The following is a 26,770-nucleotide window of genomic DNA, read 5'->3' as shown; positions in this document are numbered from 1 at the left end:
AAATTTAATTCAGAAAATAATACTCTGAGCGACAATGACTAAGTTTGTGAAGGTGCAGATAGTATAACTACATCATAAACTGGGCACAGTGGTGCATGCCTGTTGTCTCAGCTACTTGGGAGGCTGAGTCAGGAGGATTACATGAGCCCAGGAGTTCAAGGCTGTAGTGTGCAATGGTCACACCTGTGAGTAGCCACTGCACTCCAACCTGGGCAACGTGGCAAGACCCCATCTCTTAAAACAACAAAAATGCCTATGTCATAATCACTGCCTAGCCCAACTGAAACCCAATAGCAACTGTGAAATGCCTGTCATTGTAAGATACATGCCAATTTTAAAGATATTAAAATCAGGGAACGATGTGTGTCTTGAAATCAGTGAAGTATGGGAGTCCCCATTTTGCCTCTTGGGTGGCTCAGTAAATAACAGTCACTTTTAACGATAGAGAGAACACAGAGAAGCAGACTTGGAGAGGAGGCAATGAGTTCATTTAGGGACACTCAGCACTGGAGACGGCAGTAGGACATCAGGTGGTGGGTCCCATGGAGGCTTTAGAAATAGGGGACTGATGCTTGAAGAAGGGTCTGGACTGGAGGGCAAGAATTGAGAAGCCTCCAACTTTGCTGGTGGCTGGAGCCACCAGAAGTGAAAGTCAGGAGAGGGAGATGAGGACTAAAGACACCTTGGCAGCACCTACACTCAGCTGGCAGTCGGGGCAGAATGGTCACAGAGGGACAAGGAGAATACCCAGAGTACAGTGCCATGGAAACCGGGAAGGACAGAGTTCTAGGAAGGAAAAGGAAACGTAGTCACCACCATCTAGTGTGGGGAGAGGTCAGAACGGAGAGGAGTAGCAGATCTGGAGAGACTTTAGACCTTGATCTCCATCCCTCTAACAACGATTTAAAACCAACAAACAAACCAAAACCTTCTACGTCTTTTTTTTATGTTGCATGGCAGAGTTACACAACACTTTATTATATAGTAGATACTCTAGGAGATGCTACACAAAGGATGGTTGTTTATAGACATTTCATCCCATTCCTTCAGTCCCCCTAAAGTGACTCTTCAAAGCATTTGCCCCAAGTTTAATGGCAATGTGATTTAGGATTTTTTTTTTTTTTTTTGAGACAGGGTCTCACTCTGTTGCCCAGTCTGGAGTGTAGTGGCCCTATTTCAGCTCACTGCAACCACTGCCTCCTGGCCTCTTATCTCAGCCTCTCATGTAGCTAGGACCACAGGCACATGCTACCATGCCCAGCTAATATGTTGGTATTTTTTGTAGGGACAGGATTTCACTGTGTTGCCCAGGCTGATCTCAAACTCCTGGGCTTAAGAGATCCACCTGCCTTGGGCTCCCAAAGTGCTGGGATTACAGATGTAAGCCACTGTGCCTGGCCAGTCAATGTTTTGTTTGCTTGTTTTTGTTGTTTTTGTTTTAATTTTTTATTTCCATAAGGTTATTGGGGAACAGGTGGTGGTTGGTTACATAAGTTCTTTAGTGGTGATTTGTGAGATTTTGGTGCATCCATCACCTGAGCAGTGTATACTGCACCCAATTTGCAGTCTTTCATCCCTCAACCCCTTCACACTCATTCCTTCTGAGTCCCTAAAGTCCATTATGTCATTCTTATGCCTTTGTATCCTCATAGCTTAGCTCCCACTTATGAGTGACAACATACAATGTTTGGTTTTCCATTCCTGAGTTATTTCACTTAGAGTAATAGTCTCCGATCTCATCCAGGTCACTGCAAATGCCATTAATTCATTCTTATTTATGGCTGAGTAGTATTCCATTCTGTGTGTGCATATATATACTCACATATACATACATACATACATACATACATACATACATATCACAATTTCTTTATCCACTCGTTGATTGATGATGTGGCATTTGGGCTTTTTTCACATTTTTGCAACTGAGAAATGTGCTACTATAAACACGCATGTACAAGTATCTTTTTTGTATAATGATACCCAGTAGATACCCAGCAGTGGGATTGCAGGATCGAATGGTAGTTCTACCTTTAGTTCTTTAAGGAATCTCTACACTGTTTTCCACAGTGGCTGTACTAGTTTACATTCCCACCGGCAGGGTAGAAGTGTTCCCTTCACCACATCCACGCCAACATCTATTATTTCTTTGGTTTTTTTATTATGGCCATTCTTGCAGGAGTAAGCAAAACCTTCCACTTCTCCACTGATATTCCTCATTTCAGCAAATGGCACTATCATTCGCCATTGTTCAGGTAAAAACTTAAGGGCATCTTCAGTTTGTCTTTGAAACCCTTACCACCTGCATCCTGTTGGCTCTGCCTTCAAAATACATCCAAAACCACTCACCACGCTCCAGTCTGAGCCTCCAGCCCCTCTTGCCTGGACTGTGGGGCAGCCATCATCTGCTGTTGCTCCTGCCTTTCTCTCTCACTACCAGTCCTGCAGCAGCCAGAGAGGCTTTTTTTTTTTTTAATCATAAAGGCTAGCATGCATGTAAAGAAACACTCAAACTCATTATTAATAAGCAGGGGGGCAAAGCACTCTAAAACAATGACGAGCTGTCATTTTTACTCATTAGATGGATAAAAATTAGAAATCCAGAAATTGCCACTCGTTGAGAGGCTGGGCAGGAGGGAGGCAGATGCAGACCTCAGGCAGGGCGGGGCTGCTGGTGCACATGTGCGCCCGACCCACGGTCCTGCTCCTGGGCACGTCTGAGGAGGTGCCATGCAGCATTGTTTGCAGCAGGGAAGAACAGGAGAACTGCAGACACTACATCCCTCAGGGAACACCCTCAGATGTGGGTACCCTATAAGAATGCCTGGCCTGGAGCTCACCCACCCAGGGTGGGCACGGCCTCTGAAGCCCCGACAGGTGCCACACGGTCTCCAGTCGGGGTGGGGATGGAGTGAGGGGTGGAGACCTACACACTCATCTAAGTGGATGTGGTAGTAATAAGCCCTGAACTGAGGAGCTGATAATAAGCCCTGAACTGAGGAGTGTGAGGAACTGAGCCCCAGCCCTAGCTTTTGAAGACAGTCAACCAGATCCTCTCACTCTCCTGCTTAAAATCCTCTAACACCTCCTCATATTCCCACTAAGAAAACTCTCCAGTGACTTCCAATCACACACCACCCAAAATCCCAACTTCTAACCTTCGCCTAAGAGAATGTCCCTGACCTGGGCCTGCTGCCCACCCTCACCCCCACCCCTCACTCACTGTGCTCCGCCAGGCTGGCCGTCCCCACCCTTGGACACCAAGCTTGTTCCCATCCAGTGGCCTTTGTGACATTTCCTTTGCCTGATCCTCAAAAAGCTGGCTCCGTGTAGCCGTTCAGCTCTCAACTCAAATGTCACTCTTAAAAAAGGCTCTCTAAACCCTCAATCTAAAGCAGCCCCCAGCCTAACACCATTGTATTGCAGCCTCTACCTCCTGGGCTCAAGAGATCCTCCCACCTTAGCCCCTCAGTAGCTGGGACTATACGTGTGCAACACTACCCCAAGGATTTTTTTTTTAAGTAGAGACAGGATCTCACTATGTTACCCAGGCTGTTCTCAAACTCCTGGCCTCAAGCAATCCTCCTGCCTTGGCCTCCCAAAGTGCTGGGATTAACAGGTATGAGCAACCACATCCGGCCTATTTTTTCTTTATATCCCTGATATGTATCTAAAATTACCATAATTATTTATTTATTATCTGTCTCCCTCAACTAGAAAGTAACTCCAAAACAACAGGGGCTACATTTTTCTTATTCACTGCTGTGTCCATAATAACAAAAAGAGTGATCCTTAAATATCTCCAGAAAAAAAGGCCTGGATGGTCTTACAGAGAACGGTGCTGGGGTGAGGTAGAAACAAGAGCAACACTCAATGGGTAGAGGGGAAACGGAAGACCAGAAAGTGGAGGCAGGGAGTCAGGACCCCTCCCTGGATGGGCTTGGCTTGATGGAAGGGATGGGACAAGAGCTAAAAGGAAAGGACATAGCTTCCGCCCACCTGCCTGCTCCTCTGCAGGATCCCAGGGAAGCTGAACAGTGTGCTCCAGGCCCCTCAGGGCTGGCTGGTTGGTTGCCTTCTCCGCCCCCAGGCCCCTGGCCCTGCCCTACCTGGTGTCCTGGTTGGAGTCCTGGGCCAGCCTCACCAGGTTGCGCACCAACATGTCTGTGCTGTCTCTGGAGCCCGAGAGAAGCTTCTCAGCACCGATCTGCTCCAGCACAGCTGAGAGGTGCTCGGCTGCATATTTACGGACCAAGGGGCTCCGGTGGCTGAAAGGAAATCATGGCCCCGGCGTCAGTCTCAGGATAGTGGTGTGGGAGTCCCCAGGCTGGCAAACATGGATCTACCATTGCAGACCCATGCTTCATGCCAGCCAGGGGCTCCAAAAATACCTGTCCCCATGTGAGCTGAGGGGAATCTTTGAGGAAAGAACACTCACTTTCTGCTAACAGGGTGACAGCAGCAACAGGAGAGGGAAGGAAAGCGACATGGAGCTACCCGACGCTCCCCAATACACCGTGTGCCTACTGTTCCAGGGAGCTTCCTGCACACAGAACCTTCCTTTTTTCTAAATACTCTTCTCCATCTTCCCTCCACCTAGAAAAGTCCTACCTAACCAATGTCTCCTCTTCCTTCCTTCCCCAGCCCCACAGGCAGAATTAGACATCCCACCCACCGCCCAAGGTAGCTGTCTTTGTCCCCGGGGAAGGACAGTTGCACCCTTCGGGCCCCCATCAGGCTGCCAGCTCCCTGTGGGCGGGGACCAGGTTATCTGTCTCTCTTGACTAGGAAGTAACCCAAAACAACGGGGGCTTCATTTTTCTTTTTCACTGCTGTATCCATAATGACGAAAAGAGTGATCATTAAGTATCTCCAGAAATAAAAGGCCTGAACGGTCTTACAGAGAACAGTACTGGGGTGAGGTAGAAACAAGAGCAACACTCAATGGACAGAGGGGAAATGGAAGGCAAGCAAGTGGAGGCAGGGAGCAAGGACTCCTTGCTGAGTGGGCTTGGCTTGACGGAAGGGATGGGACAAGAGCTGAAGGACATAGCTTCCATCCACCTGCCTGACCCTCTGCAGGATCCCAGGAAAGCTAAGCTGCATGCTCCAGGCCCCTCAGGGCTGGCTGGTTGCCTTCTCTGATCCCAGGCCCTTGGCCCCGCCCTACCTGGTATCCTGGCTGGAGTTCTGATTCCCCCTCTGTGGCAACCCCACTGCCCTGCTGGTGCCTGACACGTCCCTGGCACTCAGCAGGAGCTTAATGCATGTTTGCTGAACTGAACTGAGAGAGGAGGGAGAAGAGGGATTCATGGGTGAGTTGGTGACCATAACAAGTGGAACCTGAGCTCTATAAGAGAAACCTGTCAGAACGGCACCTCTTTCAAAGGGCCTCTCTGTTCACACTCCATCAGAAAGCACTGACCCTTTTGTCCCCTAGAGTCCCACCCCAGTGGAACACAGTGGGGGACATCAGAGCTCTCCCTACTCAGCTTGGTCCTTGGACCAGCAGCACTGGCATCTGAACCAGAATCTGCATTTCAGCAAGATCCCAGTGGACTCAGATGCACAAGCCGTGACCCTGGTTCTTGTTGACAGTGATCAATTGCCTGTCCCTCCATGCCAGCACCTTTTATCCATTATCTCACATCCACCTCATTAGCTACTATTATCATCATCATTCTGCAGGTGAGGAAGCTGAGCCAAAGGGAGGCATCCAGGAAAAAAAAAAAAAAATGCAATTCATTTCTCCTAAGTTAATTATAGACACAGTAAGCACTCAGTGAATGTCAGGTACGGGCAGGCACCGTTCTAAGGGTGCTTTCATGAGTCAATTCAATTACTTCTCATAACAACCTCATAAGGTAGACACCATTATTATCCCCATTTTACAGATGAGTCAACTGAGACTCAGAGAAGTGAAGTGACAATCAGGATGTGAACCCAGGTGATGTGGCTGGGCAGGATCTCACCCTTTGCAATATGCTATGGTGCAGTTACTAAAGGTCTACCCAGCTGGTCCAACAGGCCCCCGGGGCTACTGAGAAACCTCATGCATCGGTGCAATGATCCACTTATGGGGTGGAGGGGCCTTTTGCTCTGTGGGAGAAGCGGCTTAGGAAATGCTTTTGGTTTTGCCTTTAGTGCGGGTTTTTAATGACAGGGAAGACAAATCTGCAGAAAAGCTCCAACAGGAGCCCAATACCTTCCCCTCCCCAGGAGCAGATCCAGCGGGGCAAGCTGAAAAATGAAACTTCGCGCCTTTCTCACTGGCTCACATTTCATCAGAAATAACACTGCTCCTGTGGGTGGCAGGAGCTCCAGGGCCCACGCTCAGGCTGCCTCTGCAGCCCTGTCTCCCGGGGTGCTCCCACAGCCATGGTGTGCTCCCCAGCCTTGGAGTGCAACAGCCCCACTCCCGTTCCAGCCAGAGCTCCCTGCATTACCCCGGCCTGGCCGATGAAAAGTGGGAAAGAAGCCTGGTGCCCAGCACAGGGAAGCAGGGGTCTTCTTCCTCCCCCAGCTAAGTGGGAGGCACCTGCTGTAAAGTCTGAGGTGGGCCCCTTCTTCACTCTGAACCTCTGACCCATCACTCTGGCCTCTAGCATCCCGAGGGACCCCCTGCAGCCTCACTTGCCTGCTTCCCTCCCTCCCTGCACCCTTCCCTCCTTTCACATCCCAGGGCCTCTCCCCTTGCCTTACCCTCCCTGACCTCCCCCACCCCTCAGACAACAGGCAGCCACATACTAGACACCCGCCGAGGTGAGGACCACCAGGGAGCGGGCAAGGGTCACGTTCTCCACCATGGCCCTCAGGGACTGGCCAGCTGCTCTCTGGATGAACTCGTTGGTGTCCCTCATCTTCTGCAGCAAGCAGCGGGCAATCTCCTCGGCCTCCTGGTCCATATTCTTCTTCAAGGCCTGGAAGAGGTCTCCCAAGGTGGTGATGGCCAGGCGAGACACCTTGGACCGCAGGTTGGTGACCTTGGAGAGGGGAGAGGGGCCCTCCAGGGTGCTGGACCCTGCCAAGGGCTCTAGGACGCATGGAGAATGGGCCCTGCACCACCCCATCCTCCACCGCCACCTTCCCCTGGCCTAGGTCTTACCACGCTGGAAACGAAAACCCTGCAGCCGCTCTGAGCAAAACTGTCCCATTTCATTATCATCTCAATTATTAATCCCGTCATTATCATGACCATAGGAAATGTGTACACTCTGTCTTCAAAGCACTTTTACAAAGAATGTCTGATTTTATCTTTGCAACTACCAAATGAGAAGTAGGTACCATGAGAAGCCCAGTAGTGCTGACCGAGGCTCTAATTAACCTGGGAGAACGTAACTATTTTTTCTGGATGCCTCACTTTGCAAAGGAAACAGAGACTCCAGGCCACATGCAGGAAGGCAGATGCTCCCAACACAGCCAGGCCCCCGTGTGTCAACAAAACAGCATCCTCCGTATTCATCCCCCCACCGATCCCCACTGGAGCAGCCCACTCCCAGGAGCAGGGCACAGCCTCCACGTGAGACCAAATGCAGCCTCCTGCCTCTCTGGACCCAGCTAGACCAAGCTCCAGAGCCATGAAAGAAAGGCTTTGGGAAACACTGCCACTGCCCTGGAGTTGGGGATCTGGCCCAGGACGCTCCATCCCTCCTCAGGTATTTTGAGTACAGAGGACCATGCAGGCTGACACATGGGCACATAGGATTCGAATTGTTTCCATTCCCAAAGATTACAAATAAGGAAACCCCAGGCCTGTTTTCCAAACTGAGAAATGGGTGGCTACCTCCTACCTCAGTGGCTGAAGGCTGAGAAATAGGCAGGGATCCCCATGTTCTTGGAGCCACAGCCCCTCCACAGCTGCTAGTGGATTGCATCGAGTAGCCGCGGTGGGGCCAAATGCACAGCACACAGGCTGGGGGGCCTCACCTCCCCAGTCACCGCCAAGCACACATCGTGCAGCCTCCCGGTGAGGACCTCTGAGTGACAGGCTGCCAGGCGTTGGATGCTCACCAGCCCCTTCTCCTTCATCTGCCTGAGAAGCAAGGCCAGGCCCTGTTGCAGGCGGTGGGGAGGAAGGAGCCCCACCCCTCTGCAGACTAGGGGCCCCACATCACACAGCATCACAGTCCACCATCACCCGCAGCAGGGTGCCATTCCATGGCCTCAGAGTAGAGTTTCCTGGGGTAACACCCTGGCCTGGAATCCTAACCACTCAGTAAAAGCCAGTTTTATGTGGCCTCTGGCCAGCCCTCAGCTCTGACAGTGCTGTATGGAAGCCCACCCCCAGGACCTAGCTGGGTCCTTGACGCAAAGCCAACATCTTCAATAAGAGGCACTTGAACAGGGAGGACTAAAGGCAGGGAGGGCTCCTCACAAACGTTCTGGAGCCCGAGGCATTGCTTTGCTCATGACCACGGTCCTGTGTCCCCACAGTGGGAGGAGCGCTTGGAGCAGATTCAATTTCATTCAGAGAAATAAAGGGTTGTGGTCTTTCCTGGGCCCCAGAGTGGAATCAAATGCATCCTTGCCATGCCTGGCTTTGGCACACCACAGAGCCATGCATAGGCTGCTTGGAGGGTCCCAGGGCACGCACATGAAGCCAGGAACACCACACAGTCATGCACACATGCACATAAACACACACATATCTATATGCATGCACACAGTCCCCCCTCCAAACTGGCTTTTACCCTCCGTGGTGCTGGAACCCCAGAGTGGGAGAGGAGGGAAGTTGAGGGGCAGAAGCTATTCTGCAACAGCCCCTGCTTCTGGCCAGAACACAGCACATGGGGGAGGCATCTCCTCACCAGTCACTGCTGTTGAGGCACTGGAGTGCATCCATCAGCCCCAGCTCTGGGTTCGAGAAAGGCCTCAACTCCTTACAGGCTCTAAGATCCATCTCCTCCTCTTCTTCCCATTCAGGAGAACCCAGTGTGAGCACCGCAGGTAATGAGTTAGCTGCATTCACAGGAAAAAACAACAGGCTTCACACAGCAGGACAGGCAAGAGCCTGAGTAGCCGCTCCTCCCACTGCTCACCTTGGGAGGCCATGCCACCACCGTGAGCCCACCTAACAGGGAGGGTGTACAAGGGGAAGTGCCTGGTGAGGCTAAGAACCCAGCACCTGGGCTTCCCTCCCCAGGAACCATAAAGACCTCCTCACTCTACCTTTGGCTGACTTTTCCCCTTCCTGCCCTTGCCAATGCGATTCTTATAAACAGACTTGTGATAAGCCACGTGATGTCATGGGACAAAACCCCCCCAGTCAGGGGGACACCTCCAAACCTGCCCCATCTGTGGTGGGGTGGGGCCCCCTCAGCCATCAATGAATGATCTCCCTACTCACTTTGGTGGCAGTCTAACCTCATCCCCAACCAGAGGCCCATGTGGTCAGTGCCTCCTCCTTCCCTCCTGCTATCCAGCCTTTTGTGAGGTTGCCCATGAGCAGGGAAGGGTCCAAGAGCAGATGGCTGGAGGAAGGCAATGTAGCTAACTGGCACCCACATGGTCCAGATGCAGCCACACACGCAGCAACCCACAACAAGCAGGTTGTCATGTTTTCTAGGCTCTCCTGCCCTGCGGACAGATGCTGGAATCAGAAACTCCTAGGACAGGAAGGAATCTTACAGGGCCTCTGTCTAGCCAAATGCCCTGATCACACAGTTGAGGTCTCAGAGGACCAGAGAGGGTGGGGGACCCTCCATAGCCCCTCGGCTCCTCTGTCAGCACAGCCAGGACAAGAAGGTTCCCTTCCCAGTCCAGAGCTCTCACTACCACATCTTCCTTCCTGACAAGTTTTCTTCTGAGTTTCACCTCCACCAGGATGATTTTCATCACAGTACATCTGGAGGTACTGGGCAAGTCTGAGTGGAGAAGAAGCCCTTTACTGAACGTGGAGGCACAGCCGGGCACAGTAGCTCACACCTGTAATCCTAGCACTTTGGGAGGCCAAGGCAGACAGATCAGCTGAGGTCAGGAGTTCAAGACTAGCCTGCCCAACATGGTGAAACCCTGTCTCTACTAAAAATACAAAACTTAGCTGGGCATAGTGGTACATGCCTGTAATCCCAAATACTTGGGAGGCTGAGGCAGGAGAATTCACTTGAATTCAGGAAGTGTAGATTGCAGTGAGCCGAGACCATGTCACTGCATTCCAGCCTGGGCGACAGAATGAGATTCAGTCTCGGGGATTTAAAAAAAAAAAAAAGTGGAGACACAAAGCCCTCACTCTTGGACTCTCTTTTCAGCACTGCCCTTGGCAAGTGGAACGGTCTCTTAATCAGTTCTTTCAGTCACTCTCTGAAAGGCAGAAGGTAACATCCAACCTGCCCGTCCTTCCCTGGGCAGCACGGACATGAATGACATGCTGTCTGCAACACTCTCACAAAAAGGCTCAGTCTTCTGGAGAGAGCAATCCAGCCTCCTGCCCCACTGCCCCCCTTCCCCGCCTTCACCACACCCTGCAGGGGCATTTAGCATCCACGGGACTTAAAAACAAACCCACAAAAGGCATTGGCAGGGGGACTCCAGCCTCCAGTGTCTTGAGGGCTTGTGTGGCCTCCCCCTTTGCCCTGTGTCTGACAGCTTTCCTGTCAGGTTCATATTTGTGACTTCTGGTTCAGTCATTTCTATTTTTCACACACAAAACAGAAGAAATTGAACAGATCCTGAGCTGAGCTCACCTAAACCAACCCAGTCTCCCAAGAAAGGCCAGCTCCTTGTTGGAAACAGTGAGTTCCTCTTCAAAGTTCCCACCTGTCCTCTATTTTCAAAGCTTAACTTCCTTGCCGCCTTGCCCCTAGTTACGGTAAACAACTTTCCAGCCATTCCCAATCTGTGACCCACATCAGTTACCAATCTGTAACAACCCACATCTGATCCTTATTTGACGTCCCTTAGTTCCAAAACTGCTCTTCCCGCCGCTAGAGCCCCACCCCCACCCCCACCCCCCATTTGAAGTAGCCAGTCGGGATCAGCTTAGATTGTGCTGTCTGACCCCAGGCAATGGAGACCGGACACAGTAGTAGGGACTGACTGCGTTAGGGATAAAAACCGCTTCCCTCCTTTGTTGGGTGTGCTCTCGCACACCAGAAGAATGAGCAGCAGCCTTCTGCGGAAGCAAATTTGCCTCGCTGAGGAAATCCTTTATTTGAGTGCTCATTTTCTTTGTGACTCCTAGCTCTTATTTCCAACACCCTCACAGGACGTATTAGGAGAATCAGGAGGACAAGCAGGTTTACAATCCTGAAATACTATCATTTCCAGCCAGACTAAAAACCCAAACTATAAAGCAAGTTAAGGGATTCTTCATTCACTGTGAGGAGAGAGGAAGATGAGGAGGATTCGAATGCAGCTTCCAGGATGGTTGTAAAAGGAGAATGTTGACCTTTTTTTCCTAACTCCAACAACCTAACCTACTTGATTTTATTTCTGCCTACCTGCTCACCTGCCAAACATAAACAGTTCAAATAAAGAGGGACAACAGACTATCCTGGGTCAAGCATCACTAGCCAAAGTCTCAGTCTAGTGATCTTTAGATGGTGGTACTACCGGGCACCATGACCTTGAGTGACCTTAGGTGGCCTTTACATCACTAGGTTTCAGTTCTGCTGCTGTAAAATGAGTGGGTTGGCCAGGCATGGTGGCTCACACCTGTAATCCCAGCACTTTGGGAGGCTGAGGTGGGCAAATCACTTGAGGTCAAAGTTCGAGACCAGCCTGGCCAATATGGTGAAACCCCATCTCTACTAAAATACAAAAATTAATTGGGCCATGGTGGTGGGCACCTGAAGTCCCAGCTACTCAGGAGGCTGAGGCAGGATCACTTGAACCCAGGAGGTGGAGGTTGCCGTGAGCAGAGATCACACCACTGCACTCCAGCCTGGGCAACAGAGTGAGACTCTGTCTTAAAAAAAAAAAAAAAAAAAAAGAGTGGGTTGGGTTATATAGATCAATAGTTCTCAGGATCAATCATATCATCCAATTACCACTTTCATGATGTTTGCCATATCTTTCAATAGCCTGTCCTTTCATTTACATTGTACTTTTCTTCAAATCACAAAAGAATTTCAAATCCTAAAGAATTTAACTCCAAAGGGAACTTTCTGTCACTACCATAAACTAACATTGTCATAGAATATGATAGATATTTACAATGAAAGTAAAACATTGTTAAAAACTCTAGCTAAAAAATTTGCAGGCAGCTTCTGTCTTTGAGCCTGAAAGAGGATCTCTTTGTTTAAAAAGACAGGTGCTACCATGATTGTAACTTTCCTGAGGCCTCCCCAGCAGCAGAAGCGACTATGGTTCCTGTATAGCCTGTGGAACTATAAACCAATTAAACCTCTTTTCTTTATAAAAAATAATAAAATAAAAATAAAAAGAGAGGTGCTAAAGACTAGCACCCAATTCAGACTTTCTACTTGAGACAACTGAAAGGATAGAAAGAGAATTGAAAAGGGAGGTGAGCTGGCATTATTTATAGCATGGAAATTATATGTCTATGATCTAGTCTATGATCATTTACCATCACATCCCACACTTAAAGAAACTCTGAACCAAGCTGACTGTTTTTAAGTTTTTTTCAGTAGCAAAATCTTTCCAAATGAAATCTCACATGAATGCCCAGTATACAAAAAAAAAAAAAAAAGAGGCAAAATAGAAACTCGCCTGGTAGAATGGGGACAGAACGTCCCCATGTCCCAGACATGATTCCTGAGGTGCCCTGGTAGAAGCTCTGGACCCTCTGATTCCTGTCTGTAGCTAGTGCTGTCCAGCCCTGACATTTTATGAAGCAACAGGAAAGAAACTGAGGTCTTCCCCAATCCTCTCATCCTCTTTCTGCTGTTCTCAGCTGCTTCCTTGGGGGCTGTTGTCTAGTGTCTTTGGCCCTGGTGCACTGGTCACTCCTCCAGGACATGTCACACAGGCTGGGCACATCACAACTCCAGTTGTGATATCCTGGGTCCGCAGCCCAGCCTGTAGACAATGATGAGTCCCTGACACTGTTTCTCTCTCTGGCAAGGCAGCCACCACCCCAGGCTGCCTCCTGGTCTAACATGGACAAGGGGTGGAAGCAAAGCCACCGAGGTCACCTTTGCCGTGCCTCAGGGCATCCCGAGGCAGCATGGGCAGAGGGACACATGTGCCTGCCAGTTGGGCCTGCCCACCTGAGGCGTGGCGGACAAAGAGGGGCTCCTGCTGGCTGACGGGAATGCTGGGTAGGGAGGTCCGGCTGGCCTGCTTCCTCAGGATAATGCTGACATCCTTTCTGCGTGGGCCACATGGCCTAGTGGGCACAGACAGGGTCCCGCTGCCTCGGAGGGGAAGGAGGCCTGTGGACACAGAGAAAGCCCTAGGACTAAGCAGGTCTATTTTCCCCTGGCCTCAATGTCCTCCTTTGAAAATGGGCCCATGGCTGGCCACGGTAGCTCATGCCAGTACCCCCAACGTGTTGGGAGGCTGAGGTAGGAGGATGGCTTGAGGCCAGCAGTTCAAGACCAGCCTAGGCAACAAAGGGAAATGCCCATCTCTACAGAAAATTTTAAAAAATTAGCCAGGCATGGTAGCACACATCTGTATTTCCCACTACCTGGGAGGCTGAGGTGGGAGGATCCCTTGAGCCCAAGAGTTTGAGGCTGGGGTGAGCTGTGATGGTGTCACTGCCCTTTAGCCTGGGCCACAGAGCGAGGCCCCATCTCTAAATAAATACATAAATAATAATAAAAACTTTGAAAAAGAAAATGGGCCCATTAGCAGGCTATGAGAGAGTAGACTCAGCTCCCTCAGCCTGAGCAAATCCCACACCAGGCACCCAGTACCTTCCTTCATGAAGGCTCTCCGGGAGCCCAGGCCCTGGGGAGTGAGCCCCCGCTCTGTCCTGGGCTCCTCCGGCCTCCGGAGCAGCTCCATCTCCTTTGTCTGCTTCAGCCGCATCTTCTCCCGGGCGGACTTGGAGATGGTGACTTGGATCTGGCACAAGGTCAAGGCAAACTCTATTAACCTCCGATCATTCAATCATCAACATTCAGTCATCAAAAATACATCTCCTGTGTGCCCACTGCTGTCCTGGAAGTGTAGAAAAAAGACAAATCCTTGCACCTTAAGAGCTTCGAGGTGTGGGGGAGAGACAATAAACAGGCCGAATGCTGATATCAGGCAGCATGTGCTGAAAGAAAAGAGACAGAGATGACAGTGGCTTTTAGCCTAGAAGGTCCTGAGGGACTCCCCGAGGAGGTGAAGCTTAAGTGGAGACAGAAATAAAGGAAGGAGACCAGCCCCACAGATTTCTAGGAGAGAAGTGTTCAAAGCAGAGGGAGTGAGTGCAAAAGCTCTGAGGCCAGATGTGCTTGGCTGGTTGGGGACAGTCGGGGGGTGGACACTGGCTGAGCTCTCTGAGTCAGAGAAGTGACAGGACACAAGATTGGGCAGGATCCACATCACATGGATCAAGGAAAGGACTGGGCTTCTCCTCTGAAGGACACAGGAAGCCGTTCAAGGTTTTGAGCAGAGGAGTGACATGATCTGACTTCCACTGTTGGGGGCTGTCTCTAAGTGTTGTTTTTTACAATTTTTATTTTGAAATCATTTAAGACGCAAGAACAACTCGTAAGTTGTCAAAATAGAACCAAGACTTCCTGTATTCCCTTCACCCTTCTCAATGATAATATCTTCCACATCCACAGAACGTTCTAACTTCCATTTCTCTGAGGCTCATGCCAGCTGCTGCACAGGAAGAGTCTGCAGCTAGCCTCACACTGGAAGCAGGAAGAGTGGTTAGGAGGCAGCTGAACATCCAGTCAAGAGGTGGCGGGGCTTGGATAGCGATGGGGGGTGGTGGGGTGGGCAGATTCTGAACATGCTTCTAGGGTGTAGCTCACTCTCTTCACTGATATATGAGGTGCAGGGCAAGAGAGGAAGAGAGGAGCCAAGGATGCCCGAGATGGTTGACCTGAGCCACCGGAAGGCTGGAGATGAGTGGGTCCCCTGGGGAGACAGGAGGTTTTGTGAGGTGAGCATTCAAGGGTTGAGTTTTAGACACAGTCAGTTGGAAGTATAATTAGGCACTTAAGCAGAGATATTGAGTAGCAGCTAAATATGTTAGTCTGGAGGTCAAGGGAAGGTCTAGGCTGGCGAGGGAGGTGTGGGAGTCCTCAGCATAGAGATGGTACTTAATGTCTGGACTGGATGAGGATCTAGCGGGTCAGTATAAATAGACGAGAGGCCAGAGGGCTGAGCGCTGGGGGAGTTCCAGCATCCAGAGGTCGGGGAGATGAGGAGGCGGCAGCCAAGAAGGGCTGGAAAGGAGCTGCCTTTCATGTAGTCAGAACCAAAAAAGAGCCACCCCTCACCCCTATCCCTGGCTGGAGAATTCAAGGATGAGACACAAGTCGTGTCAAAAGCTGTGATGGGGTCAAAGTAGACGAGGACTAACCGTGGCTACATTTGGGAAGATGAAGGTCATTGGCGACTCCAACGTGGGCAGTTTCAGTGGGGAGTGTGGACTAATGCCTGTTAAGCGTGGACTCAGGAGAGAAAAGAGACGCAGCAATCATTTTGTCTTGGTTTTGTTTTGCTTTCTTAAAATAAGAGAGGTAACAGAGAGCTAATACGCTGATAGCAATGATCCCGTTTCAACGAGAATATCGTTGATGCCAGAGAGGGAACAAGTGTTGGAACTGAAGGATTAGCTGGATTGAGCAGAACAACAGGAGAGGTTGGTGAGCCAATGGGATGCTTGAAATTGAGACCATGGTGGGGGGCACACTTTAGAATGCCAAGGCCTACGATGTGGCCACGGGAGGGAGCGCAGAAGCGGGGTGGAGGATGAGCTCATTTCGCTGCACTGAATGTTTGTGTTTCATGTTCTGTGGTCCTCTCTACGGTGGGAGGGGCTGTGGTGATGACTTACACAGCCACCCAGTCTCTCACAGAGAACACTCACCCAGGAGGCCTTCAAGATATGCTTCTTGACCTGGAATGTTCTCTGTTTCAAAGAATGAGCACAGGCTCCTCACTACAGTGACTCCCCAAGCTTCACTAAATTCGTTCAAGCCAGGGAAATGACCACCTTCCAAGGCCACCTGAGAAGTGTGAGGTATTCGCCAGTCGGTGGAGCACAGCCCATGGCTGATCAGACCTGAGTCAGCTGCCTCTCATTTGCTATGTTGGGTGTTAGTTCAAACCACACAGCCAAGTTCACCTAAGACTTCCTGCTCTCTGCCCCACATCCAGCTTCCTCCTGAGCCCTGTGCAAGCTCCCTGTCCTCCTTCTTTCCTCCCTCCTACCCCTCAGCAACCCTCTGTAGTCTTCCCTGCACCTAGTTCCCCACCCCACTTCCAGCCCGTATCCTTTCTCTTCCTTTCTTCAGCCCCGACCCCAACCCCGGCTGCAGGTTCTGGCCTTTAGTACTTGGGTGGCTGCCTCAGATTCTCCTTGCTCTGCTCTGTGGCTGGAACCACTCTTGAATTCTTCAGATGCTTGCCTTCATGCAGCCTGTCGTCCACTCCAGCCCCACTTCCTCCTCCTCCCGCTCCCCAGGTACCTTGGTGCTGATCTCCTTCCGGTCCTCTTCTTTCAGCAAAGGGCAGGCTTCTTTGGCACGGTCAAAGGAGAAGGCTGTCAGCGTGGGAGCAGACTGAGAAAAAGGCAGGGCAGGCTTCTTGGCAGCGGCAGGCCTGTCTCTGATGGGTGAGGCCAAAGGTTTTGGCTCTGAGGGGTTGAGAACAAGGGTGGAGCTGAAACACCCAGGTCCCTCCTGAGCTCACTGACCCTGTGGCTGGCTCAACTCTACTGCTAAGCCCCGCACCCTCAATTCTTCCTCGATGGAGCAAGACCTGAGTTAGGTTTACTGTACAGGACAGCACTGGCAGGCATGGGGCGGACTACCTGTGGACCAGCATCACCCTCCATTCGTTCATTCACTGCACAGTTTATTCCAAGATAGGTGCGGGAGTGGGGAGGCTGGGCGGGAAACAGGGCCAGATGTGTTATCCAGGAGATGTAAGACATTTCCTGAGAATATAAGTATATCTGTCCTGGGAGGTTTGTACGGCAGGAAAAGAAAAAACAAAATGGGCCCACTAATGCTTTCATAGGACCGTGGGCTTGCGTGAAAGCATGACGCAGCAGGAAAGGGCAGAGTTGCCAGGACCAGAGAACTAACACTAGTCCAGTCTCATTTCACAGATGGGAAAGCTGAGAGCCGGTGTGATGCTTAATAGGTGCCGTCTGGATTGGATGCCTACATAGCTGGTAAAGTATTGTTTCTGGGTGTGTCTGTGAAGGTGTTGCCAGAGGAGATTGACATTTGAGCCAGTGGACTGGGAGAGGAGGACCCACCCTCAATGTGGGTGGGCACCATCCAATCAGCTGCTAGCTACCATCACAGCTAGAACAAAGCAGATGGAAGAAGGTGGATCACCTTGCTTGCCGGGTCTTCTGGCTGCCTGCTTTCTCCCCTGCTGGACGCTTCCTTCTACTCCTCCTGCCCTTAAACATCAGACTCCAGGTTCTTTGGCCTTTGGACTCTGGGACTTGCACCAGTGGCACGCCAGGGGCTCCCGGACCTTTGGTCACAGACTGAAGGCTGCTCTGTTGGCGTCCCTGGTTTGAGCCTTTCGAACTTTGACTGAGCCACTACCAGCCTCTCTCTTCCCCAGCTTGCAGACGGCCTCTTGTGGGACTTCACCTTGTAATCGTGTGAGCCAATTCTCACTAATAAACTCCCTTATATAGAGACATATATCCTACCAGTTCCATCCCTCTGGAGAACGCTACTACAGCCAGTAACCTTCGAATGCTCTTGGGATGGATAAAATACCCATTCACTTCCACTTGATGGCATCAAATCCACATTATTGCTTTGTCACTCATATTTTCCCCATCAGCGGATTTTAAAGGTACATTTCTTATTATGAAGGCAGGGCTCAAACAGGTGCATTCGTTTTCTGCCACTCACAGTGTTTTGAGCTCACCATCCTTGGTGAACCTGCAAGTCAGGGGTCTGCTGAGATGGGGCCACCAGCTGAGGCTGCCTGAGGCTGGAAAAGACATCTTACATCTGGGGCCCCTGTGGAGCTCCCAGGTCACCCGGGTCCTCTGCCCAGCCCGTGCCTTCTGCAAAGGATTCCTCTGCTTGGTGCAGGGAGAAGGATCAAGGGCCAAGGGGGAAAGAGGGGTTTGAAGCTTCATCTGCCCAGAGGTAAGAGGCAGGGCAGAGGGCACACGTGGTAGGCACCATCTGGCCAGGGCAAGGACTGCAGGAATGCCACAGATGTGGGGAAGACCCCAGCTTCAGACAAGACCCTGTGAGCCCCTACCATGTACTAGGCATGTTGCACATAGAGGGCAGTGTCAGCCCAGCTGTGTCAGCCCAGCTGCCAGCCAGAGGGCAGAGAGCCCTTTAAGGACTTAGTACTTTTTATGTCATTTCTTCACCTGTACCCCAAAGTATGCCCTGGAAAGCCTTGTCTGAGCAGCCTGTCCCTGCCACAGACCCCTGGTGACCTGGTTCTCAAACAGCAGGCTGGAGAGCCAGGGGAGGAAGTGGTTACTGACTGGGGTCTCCTGGCCCAGCCTCCACACCAGCATCCTCTGGGTTAGCTCTTAAGGTCACTCAGGGTGCCAGTGCATTTCGCCACAGACTGCCTGAGCTCACCCTGCTGCAGCCTGGCCCGGGAGCCGGGGAGAAGCAGCTGCCGCAGAGGTTTCTGTGCCAGGCCCAGCTTTGTGTCTTGATCCCAGGGCCTCTTAGGCAACAGCCACCCCTCTTCCCTAAACTGCCCCACCAGCTGAGCTGATTAGCAGAGTGACCTGCCAGGAAGCTGGCCCTGGGGTGGCCACCCCTCCTGCCGGGCAGCAGAGTGGCTGTCTCCAAATCTTCCCTACCATGGCCTGGGCTCGGAGTGTGCTGCTCCCCAACCCTGCAGCAGAGGCTCAGCTTCCATCCACCAGTCCCACCTCCCCATAGAGTTCAATCCAGGAAGGATCCTTCCTCCCTCTTTAAAGGCCTTGCCCTGTCCCCTCTCCTCGCCTCAATCCTGTGCTGGCCCTATTCCCTGACAGCTAAAGCTCCTGGGGCTGGTTGGCTGTTTGTGGACTCTGGTTTACCTTCTCATTCTCTAGGTGAGGAATACTCTACTTGCTTAACACACTGCAAGGGTCAGCTGCTTGATGTGTCAAGACCCCAGCTTTGGAGCCATGGGAACTTGACTGCAAGCCTGACAGGCCTCAGCAACCACGGAGAACATCCTGCTCACAGAGCCTTTGTGTGCCAGCTCGTCTGTCACACACGGCAAGCATCATCTCTCTTATGGAGGCAGTGGCAAGCTGCACAAACTGGTGTACGTCAACACACCTGATGTACCAGAGCAGGTGCCAATAAATGTCACTTCTCTTGCACACCTCGCCTGGGCCTGCTGCCACCCTCCAGTTAGACCTCCGGTGACTTCAGCTTCCTGCTATGAAATGAAGGGCCCAGACACAAGAGCTCTCAGATCTCGTCTGGCCCTAATTCTGTTTCCATGACCAAGCCCAGGAATACAGAGTCAAATAACAAAGGGAGGTGTCCATGGAAAATACGTACCCACAGATGCAGGGGTCTTCTCCCGAGGCCCACTCTCCCGAGCCAATCTTAAAAGAATGGGGGAGAGAAAAGCATCACGAGGGACGGCCAGCCAGAGACACTGCTGGGGGAGCCCAGGGTGGCTCCAGGATGGGGCAATGGCCAAGACGGGGGACAGAGGGGAGGGCACTGTTATCTCTGCAGAGGCTCTTGGCCCAGGATTCAAGCTGCAGGAGGTACAGCTCCCTCTGCAAACACAAGGGCAGACTGACCACCAGGCCAAGTTCAGCCCCATTTCCTGGCAGTGCAGCTCACCCATTCCCCAGGAGGCCAACACCCACACGGAAACTGCTGGCTTAAAGGAAGTCTCCACCCTCCCGCTGCGCTGCTTGGGCCTATGGAACTGACAGCAGCTGCAGCAGACAAGGGTAAACTGCCTCTCAGCTCAGAGAGCACTGAGCTCAAGTTCTCCAAGCTGCCCCAACCCCGTGAGAGCTCAGTGACCCCTAAATAGTCCACTCCTCATGATTGTAATCCCTATCCCCCCATCTCCCATCCCCCAGGGACTTGGGGGGGTTGACCCCCTTTGCTGTGACAGGAAGTCACCACTGTTTTGTACCAGAAGTTCAATCCCAATTACCCACAGGAAGGGAAAACAGTGGCATCCCTGGCACTGGTTTTAATTGTAATTTCTTAAGTTGGAAGCACCATTTACTTATTCAACAGGTATTTAGTGAAGACCTACTATGTGTCAAGCACCATTCTAGACACTGGGAATGGAGCATCAATAAGACATGACACTCCCTGCCCTCCAGGAGTTCAGGTTCCCATGGAGACCAGCCCTGCAGCATCCTACATGGCTTTCCCTTCTCAGCGAACATCAGGACCCACTAGGGGGATGACGGAGTAACGAGCCACAGCAACAGGACAGGAACATAACATCCCGTGCTCTGGCCTCAGAGGATCACAGTCCAGGCCGGGCTGGAGGAAGGGCAGTAGGACAGCCCACCTCAGTGCCTGCCTGAATCCAGGGGAACCCTGATCCTTGGGGACTGTGGAGGTCAGGGGACCCTGGGTCCATGGGAGGAGCAGAGCTTCAGTCTGGGCCTAGATCAGCCGGGATTCACCATTGCTCCCAGGGCCAGGCCCAGCCTCTTGGGTGTGGACCCACAGGGAGGGATTGTGTGGGCTGGAGATAGTAACTGGGAAGCCAACCCCCTAGGCCTTTGCCATGGTAACCCACCACTGCCCAATCACTGCCCAACGGCACTAAGAGGATTGGAGGCAGGCGGGGAAGGGAAGTGGAGCGTCAAAGTCTACACGGTTGCCCTTGGCTTCTATGAGCTCACAGAGGTCCCAGGCTGCCTGAGGTGAGCACAGGATGCCAAAAACCCCGATGCCGCCCCCTTCTCTGAGGCCCAGCCTCATCCTCCTCACACATCTGCTTTGCCCCTGGGGCCCTGAGCAGCAGCCTGGCCCCCACCTCCTGCCACCCCAAGTGTGCCTCCCTCCACCCCCCCCCCGCCCCCCCCCAACACACACCTGCTCTGAGCAGGAATTTGGCCTCAGAGGACTTGGCTCAGCTTCTCTCAAGCTGTGGACCCTGGGGAAGCCTCTTGCCCTCCTCTTCTCTAGAGACTCCTCAGCAGAAAGGACTGAGGCCAAGACAGGCCACACCGATCAGGGACCCTGCCTTCCTACACGTGGCAGCCCCACCCCACCCTCTGTGAACCTCACAGAAAACCCACCACCGCTCGGGCTCCTCCTCAGGCTCCAATGAGGTGGGCGGGGCAGGGGCAGCAAAGCCCTGTTTCCAGCAAGAGCCCCTCCCTGCTCCAGCCCAAATGTCTAAGTGTGTCCAAGAGTGGCCTCAGCACTGTCGCCAGCACCTGCCTCTTCTCCTATCCCCTGTCTCCAGGAAGGGTGCTGGGATCTGTCCAGCCAGGAACCCAGGCATGGTCTCAGCTCCCCCGTCTTCAGCCCACATCCAGCCGGTGGCTTAGCCCTACCATTCATCCCGCCCCACCCCCACCTCTGCATCCTCACCCCACACAGTCCCTGCCTCTGCCCTGTTCAGGCACCCTTGGCCTTCTCCCTGGATTCCAGCAGCAGCCCCACCTCCATCTACATGGTCCATGCCACTCTTGAGGTTGCCAACGTGGCCTTTCTAAGTCACAGCAGATGCCACGTTCATACCCGAAAGCCTTTGGTGGCATCTCCTCACAGGAGGATAAAGCTCCCACCTCTCAGTTGGCATACAGGCCCTTCACCCCCACCCTGCAGGCTATCACTCAAGGATGCAGGGGCTCACTCCTCCGTCTGTCTCTCCCTCTTCCACCTCCATCTCCATCTCACAAGTGTGTGCTCACCCTTTCCTCAGAAGTCTGCCTGGCGTGATTCAGATCTCTTTCTCCTGGGTCACCAACATGACAGGCAGCCTTCGCCTACACACCCAGCTCTCTGAACTTCACCTTGATGACTTCCTGAGAGGTATCTCTCATGAACTCCTGGAGCGTACAGATTATGGCCTATTTGGCTTTGAGTTCATGGCACCTGGCACATAGTAGGTGCTTAACAGCTTTTAGGTGAGTAAATGGACAGACAGATGAGTGAAATGGTGATAGAGACTCCATCCCCTCCATTGACTAAAGAGCCCCACATTTTCAACAAAGAGAAATCCGTGTCACAACCAGACAGGAAAGGACAGATATTTATTATGAAACTAATCCATGCCAGGTACCAACCCTGGCCCCACGAAAGCCACAGAGGTTTTTGACATATGGCCCCTGCCTTGTGGTGCTCCAAGTTAAAGAACAGAATGAGGTTTAAATAAAGTAGGCTGGGCCAGGTGAGGTGGCTCACACCTGTAATCCCGGCACTTTGGGAGGCTGAGGTGGGCAAATGACCTGAGGTCAGGAGTTCGAGACCAGCCTGGCCAACATGGTGAAACCCCATCTCTACTAAAAATACAAAAATTACCCGGGCCTGGTGGTGCATGCCTGTAATCCCAGCCATTCAGGAGGCTGAGGCAGAAGAATCACTAGAACCAGGGAGGCAGAGGTTACAATGAGCAGAGATCAAGCCACTGCACTCCAGCCTGGGTAACAGAACGAGACTCCATCTCAAAAAAAAGAAAAAAAATTTTTAAATTGGCCGAGTGTGGTGGCTCATGCCTGTAATCCCAGCACTTTGGAAGGCCAAGGTGGGCAGATCACCTAAGGTCAGGAGTTCAAGACCAGCCTGACCAATATGATGAAACTGCATCTCTACTAAAATTACAAAATTCAGCCAGGCATGGTGGCATGCTCCTGTAGTCCCAGCTACTCAGGAGGTTGAGACAGAAGAATTGCTTGAACCCAGGAGGCGGAGGTTGCAGTGAGCCGAGATTGTGCCACTGCACTCCAGTCTGGGCGACAGAGTGAGACTCCATCTCAAAAAATAATAATAATAAATAAAATAAAATAAAATAAACAAAATAAATTTAATCGAGTTTGCTTATTTTGTTTAATGGAAGGGAGGGGCTGAGGCAGTCCCTGGGCTGGATGCCTGCGGACAATGCAGAGAAGGCCACTTCCCCTCCTTGCCGCCCTTTAAAGGGAGAGTAGGTAGACGTGTAACAGTGGAGACGGAATGAATGGGTGGGGAAAGGGGTGAGAGGCTGTTGGGGTTGCAGAGATGGATGAGGGGAAGCACCATACCCCCTCGTAAATGGATGGATGGATGAGTGAAATGGTAATAGATCCTCAGGGTCTGGAGGGGTAGGAAGGCCCCGCAGAGCAGCACTCGGGGGCAGCAGGGAGGAACTGTGGGATCGTGGGCTGGATGGACCGTGAATGTCAGGCCAAGGAGACTCAGCATGATGCGCTTGGGTCCTTGACACAAAGGACCCTGCATTCATTCAATCAGGAATGTCAATACAGGCAAGGTGCATGGAAGAGGTGTGCAAGGCAGCGGGGGAAGCAGGAAAATGAAAGATGGGGATGGAGAGCACAGGGCTGCAAGGAGACAGGTTAGGCACCATTAGGGGAGATCAAGAAGGAAGCGAAAGTGCGATCCAAGAGGGAAAGGCAAGGGCAAGACAGGGGTGGAGCTTTCATGGCTGTTAAGAAAGACTTGAGGGGCTATGGAAATGTGTCGGGAGCAGGAGGCACTAGGAGCAAGGGTCGAAGATGATGCTGAGACTTGAAGGCCAAGGAGAAGGTCTGCACCTTGACAGCAATGAGGAGGTCTTGGGAGCGGGTGGTTTGGGGAAACACGAGGTGGTCCTTGTTGCCATGATGGCGGTACAGCCTCCCTGTCTCTCCCTCTGGTGCTGGATCACATCAGCCAGGAGAAACTGGAGATGCTCAACAGAAAGATGGAAACACGTAGCCTGAACTGTGGATGGTTCCAGGGCTAGAGCAGGAGATGTGAACTCACCCACATCCCACCATCTGGAAGACTTGGGCACACATAAGGGCCCCAGGAGAAAACAGGAGATGGGGGAGGAAAGGCCACAGATCTGGGGCCAGCGAGTCATGAGAGGCACAGACAAGGCTGCTCCGAAGGGAGGAAGAGGCCAGTGTCTGAGTAAGAAAGGGGAGGACGTGTCCAATGGTGAGAAGGCAGAGGTCAGTGGAGCAAGCCACTGCCTGAGGAGGCTGATGGTGAAAACTGAATAGAGAACACGAATCCAGGAGCAGGTCCATGGACGGGTCCCCATATCCCACAGGGTCGAAGAAAGACATGAACATGTGTGTGCACGGAGGGAAGGCACCAGGGAGACAGAGGGAATGAGGAAGTGTGAGAAAAATGGAAGACTCTGTCATCAGGCACCAAGAAACAGGAGGGAAGCAGTCACAGCAGGAACTGGATTGTGACTGCACTAAAGGAGCCAGGCCCATAGGCCCTGAGCACACGCACACACACTCCACGCACATGCACTCACACATACTCATACACATACACATGCACACACATGTACTCACACACACATGCACTCACACACACGCACTCACACGCATGCACACACATGCACTCACACACGCACACACATGCACTCACACACACGCACACACATGCACTCACACGCACACACATGCACTCACAATCACACACAGACTCACCCCACACATGTACTCACACATACGCACTCACACACCCACACACATGCACTCACACACATGCACTCTCACACACATGCACTCACCCACGCACGCACACACATGCACTCACATACACATGCACACACACGCACTCGCACACGCGCACACACACATGCACTCACAACATACATATGCATACACACGCACTCACACATGCATGCACACACATGCACTCACACACACTCACACATGCACGCACACACATGCACTCACACATACACATGCACACACATGCACTCACACATACACGCACACACGCACTCACACACATGCACTCACACATATACATGCACACACATGCACTCACAAGACATGCATCACCCATGCACTCACACACATGCACACACATGCACACGCACATGCACACTCACGTGCACTCAGACACACACATGCACACACATACACTCACATACACACATGTGCACATACATATACATGCACACACGCACTCACAAGACACATGCATCATCCACACACACACACGCACACACATGCACTCACATGCACTCACATGCACACACACGCACTCACACATGCGCTCACACACACGCTCACACACATGCAGACACGTGCACTCACATGCACTCACAAGATACATGCACTCACACACATGCACTCACGCATACACATGCACACACATGCACTTGCACACGTGCACACATGCACTCACGCACTCACACACATGCACACGCATGCATTCACACATACATACACTCCACACATGCACTCATGCACACACATGCACTCACATGCACTCACACACACGCATGCTCACACACATACACATGCACACACACTCCACACATGTGCACACACATACACTCCACACACTTCAAACACATGTAGTCACACACATGCACACACACACATGCACACATGCAGTCACATACACGCATGCTGTCACACAATACACACACGCACTCACGCATGTGCATGCTCTCACACATACACATGCACACACACGCACTCCACATACATGCACACACACACATGCGCTCTCACACACACATGCACACACTCCACACATGCACTCACACACACGGTCTCACACACACGCACACATACCCCCACACACACATTTACACACATACATATGCACACACACTCCACACACATGCACTCACAACACTGTCTCTCACACACATGCACACACCCCACACACATGCAGCACACACACGCACTCACATACACATGCACACACATGCACTCACATGCACATACACATACACCCACTCACACATGCACACATACACACTCCACACAGATGCACTCACACACATACACATACATGCACACACATACTCCACACATGCACTCAGACACATACTCTTGCACTCATGCACAAACACACTCAGACACGTACACTCACACACATGCATGCACTCACACACACGTACTCAGACACACACACTCTTGCACTCACATACATGCATGCACTCACATGCACACATACACACTCATACACACACACACATACATGCAGGCACTCATACAGGCATACACACACAAAGACACACTCTCACACACGTGCTCTTACATCATTCTGGACTGACCACGGGGATGTTGCTGGACATCTAGAGCACTGTCTAACAAGCCATAACCCGATTTATACCAACACAAAGATCCTCTTCCCCACTTGTTTGTGGGATATGAAGAGCCCTTTTCAGTCCAAAAGTTTGTGGACTGTCCCCCATACACACGATACTGGTTGTATTTTTAGTATCCATCAATTAAGAAAATATTTAATTACAAAGAGCTGCCATTAACTATATCATGCTTTAAAATAATTCGTGTTTTATTCATGGCTGGGAGCGGTGGCTCACACCTGTAATCCCAGCACTTTGGGAGGCCGAGGAGGGCAGATCACCTGAGGTCAGGTGTTTCGAGACCAGCCTGGCCAACATGCTGAAACCTGTCTCTACTAAAAATACAAAAATTAGCTGGGCATGGTGGCGGGTGCCTGTAATCCCAGCTACTCAGGAGGCTGAGGCAGGAGAATCACTTGAACCCGGGAGGTGGAGGTTGCAGTGAGCTGAGATCACGCCACTGCACTCCAGCCTG

General features: G+C 51.8%; 1 protein-coding gene across 3 annotated transcripts in view; it reads right to left on the bottom strand.

Annotated features, from left to right (window-relative positions):
• TOGARAM2 (TOG array regulator of axonemal microtubules 2) overlaps positions 1–26,770 on the bottom strand; it is a 72,791-nt gene that overhangs the window by 22,787 nt on the left and 23,234 nt on the right. Inside the window, exons 6-13 of one of the 3 annotated variants that reach the window (XM_010371168.1) lie at positions 19,587–19,633; positions 16,545–16,711; positions 13,821–13,971; positions 13,170–13,334; positions 8,808–8,958; positions 7,927–8,032; positions 6,748–6,983; positions 4,110–4,268 (exon numbers count right to left, since the gene is read on the bottom strand). In XM_010371168.1, coding sequence (XP_010369470.1) covers positions 4,110–4,268; positions 6,748–6,983; positions 7,927–8,032; positions 8,808–8,958; positions 13,170–13,334; positions 13,821–13,971; positions 16,545–16,711; positions 19,587–19,633 — 1,182 coding nt within the window. The remainder of the gene's footprint in view (positions 1–4,109; positions 4,269–6,747; positions 6,984–7,926; positions 8,033–8,807; positions 8,959–13,169; positions 13,335–13,820; positions 13,972–16,544; positions 16,712–19,586; positions 19,634–26,770) is intronic. The other 2 variants (XM_030921839.1, XM_030921840.1) reach the window with 2 other exon arrangements.

This window comes from Rhinopithecus roxellana, chromosome 17 (genome assembly GCF_007565055.1).
Source record: "Rhinopithecus roxellana isolate Shanxi Qingling chromosome 17, ASM756505v1, whole genome shotgun sequence".
Taxonomy (NCBI): Eukaryota; Metazoa; Chordata; class Mammalia; order Primates; family Cercopithecidae; genus Rhinopithecus; species Rhinopithecus roxellana.
The sequence above is the reverse complement of the archived record's forward strand: the minus strand, read 5'-3'. Positions and strand labels throughout refer to the sequence as shown.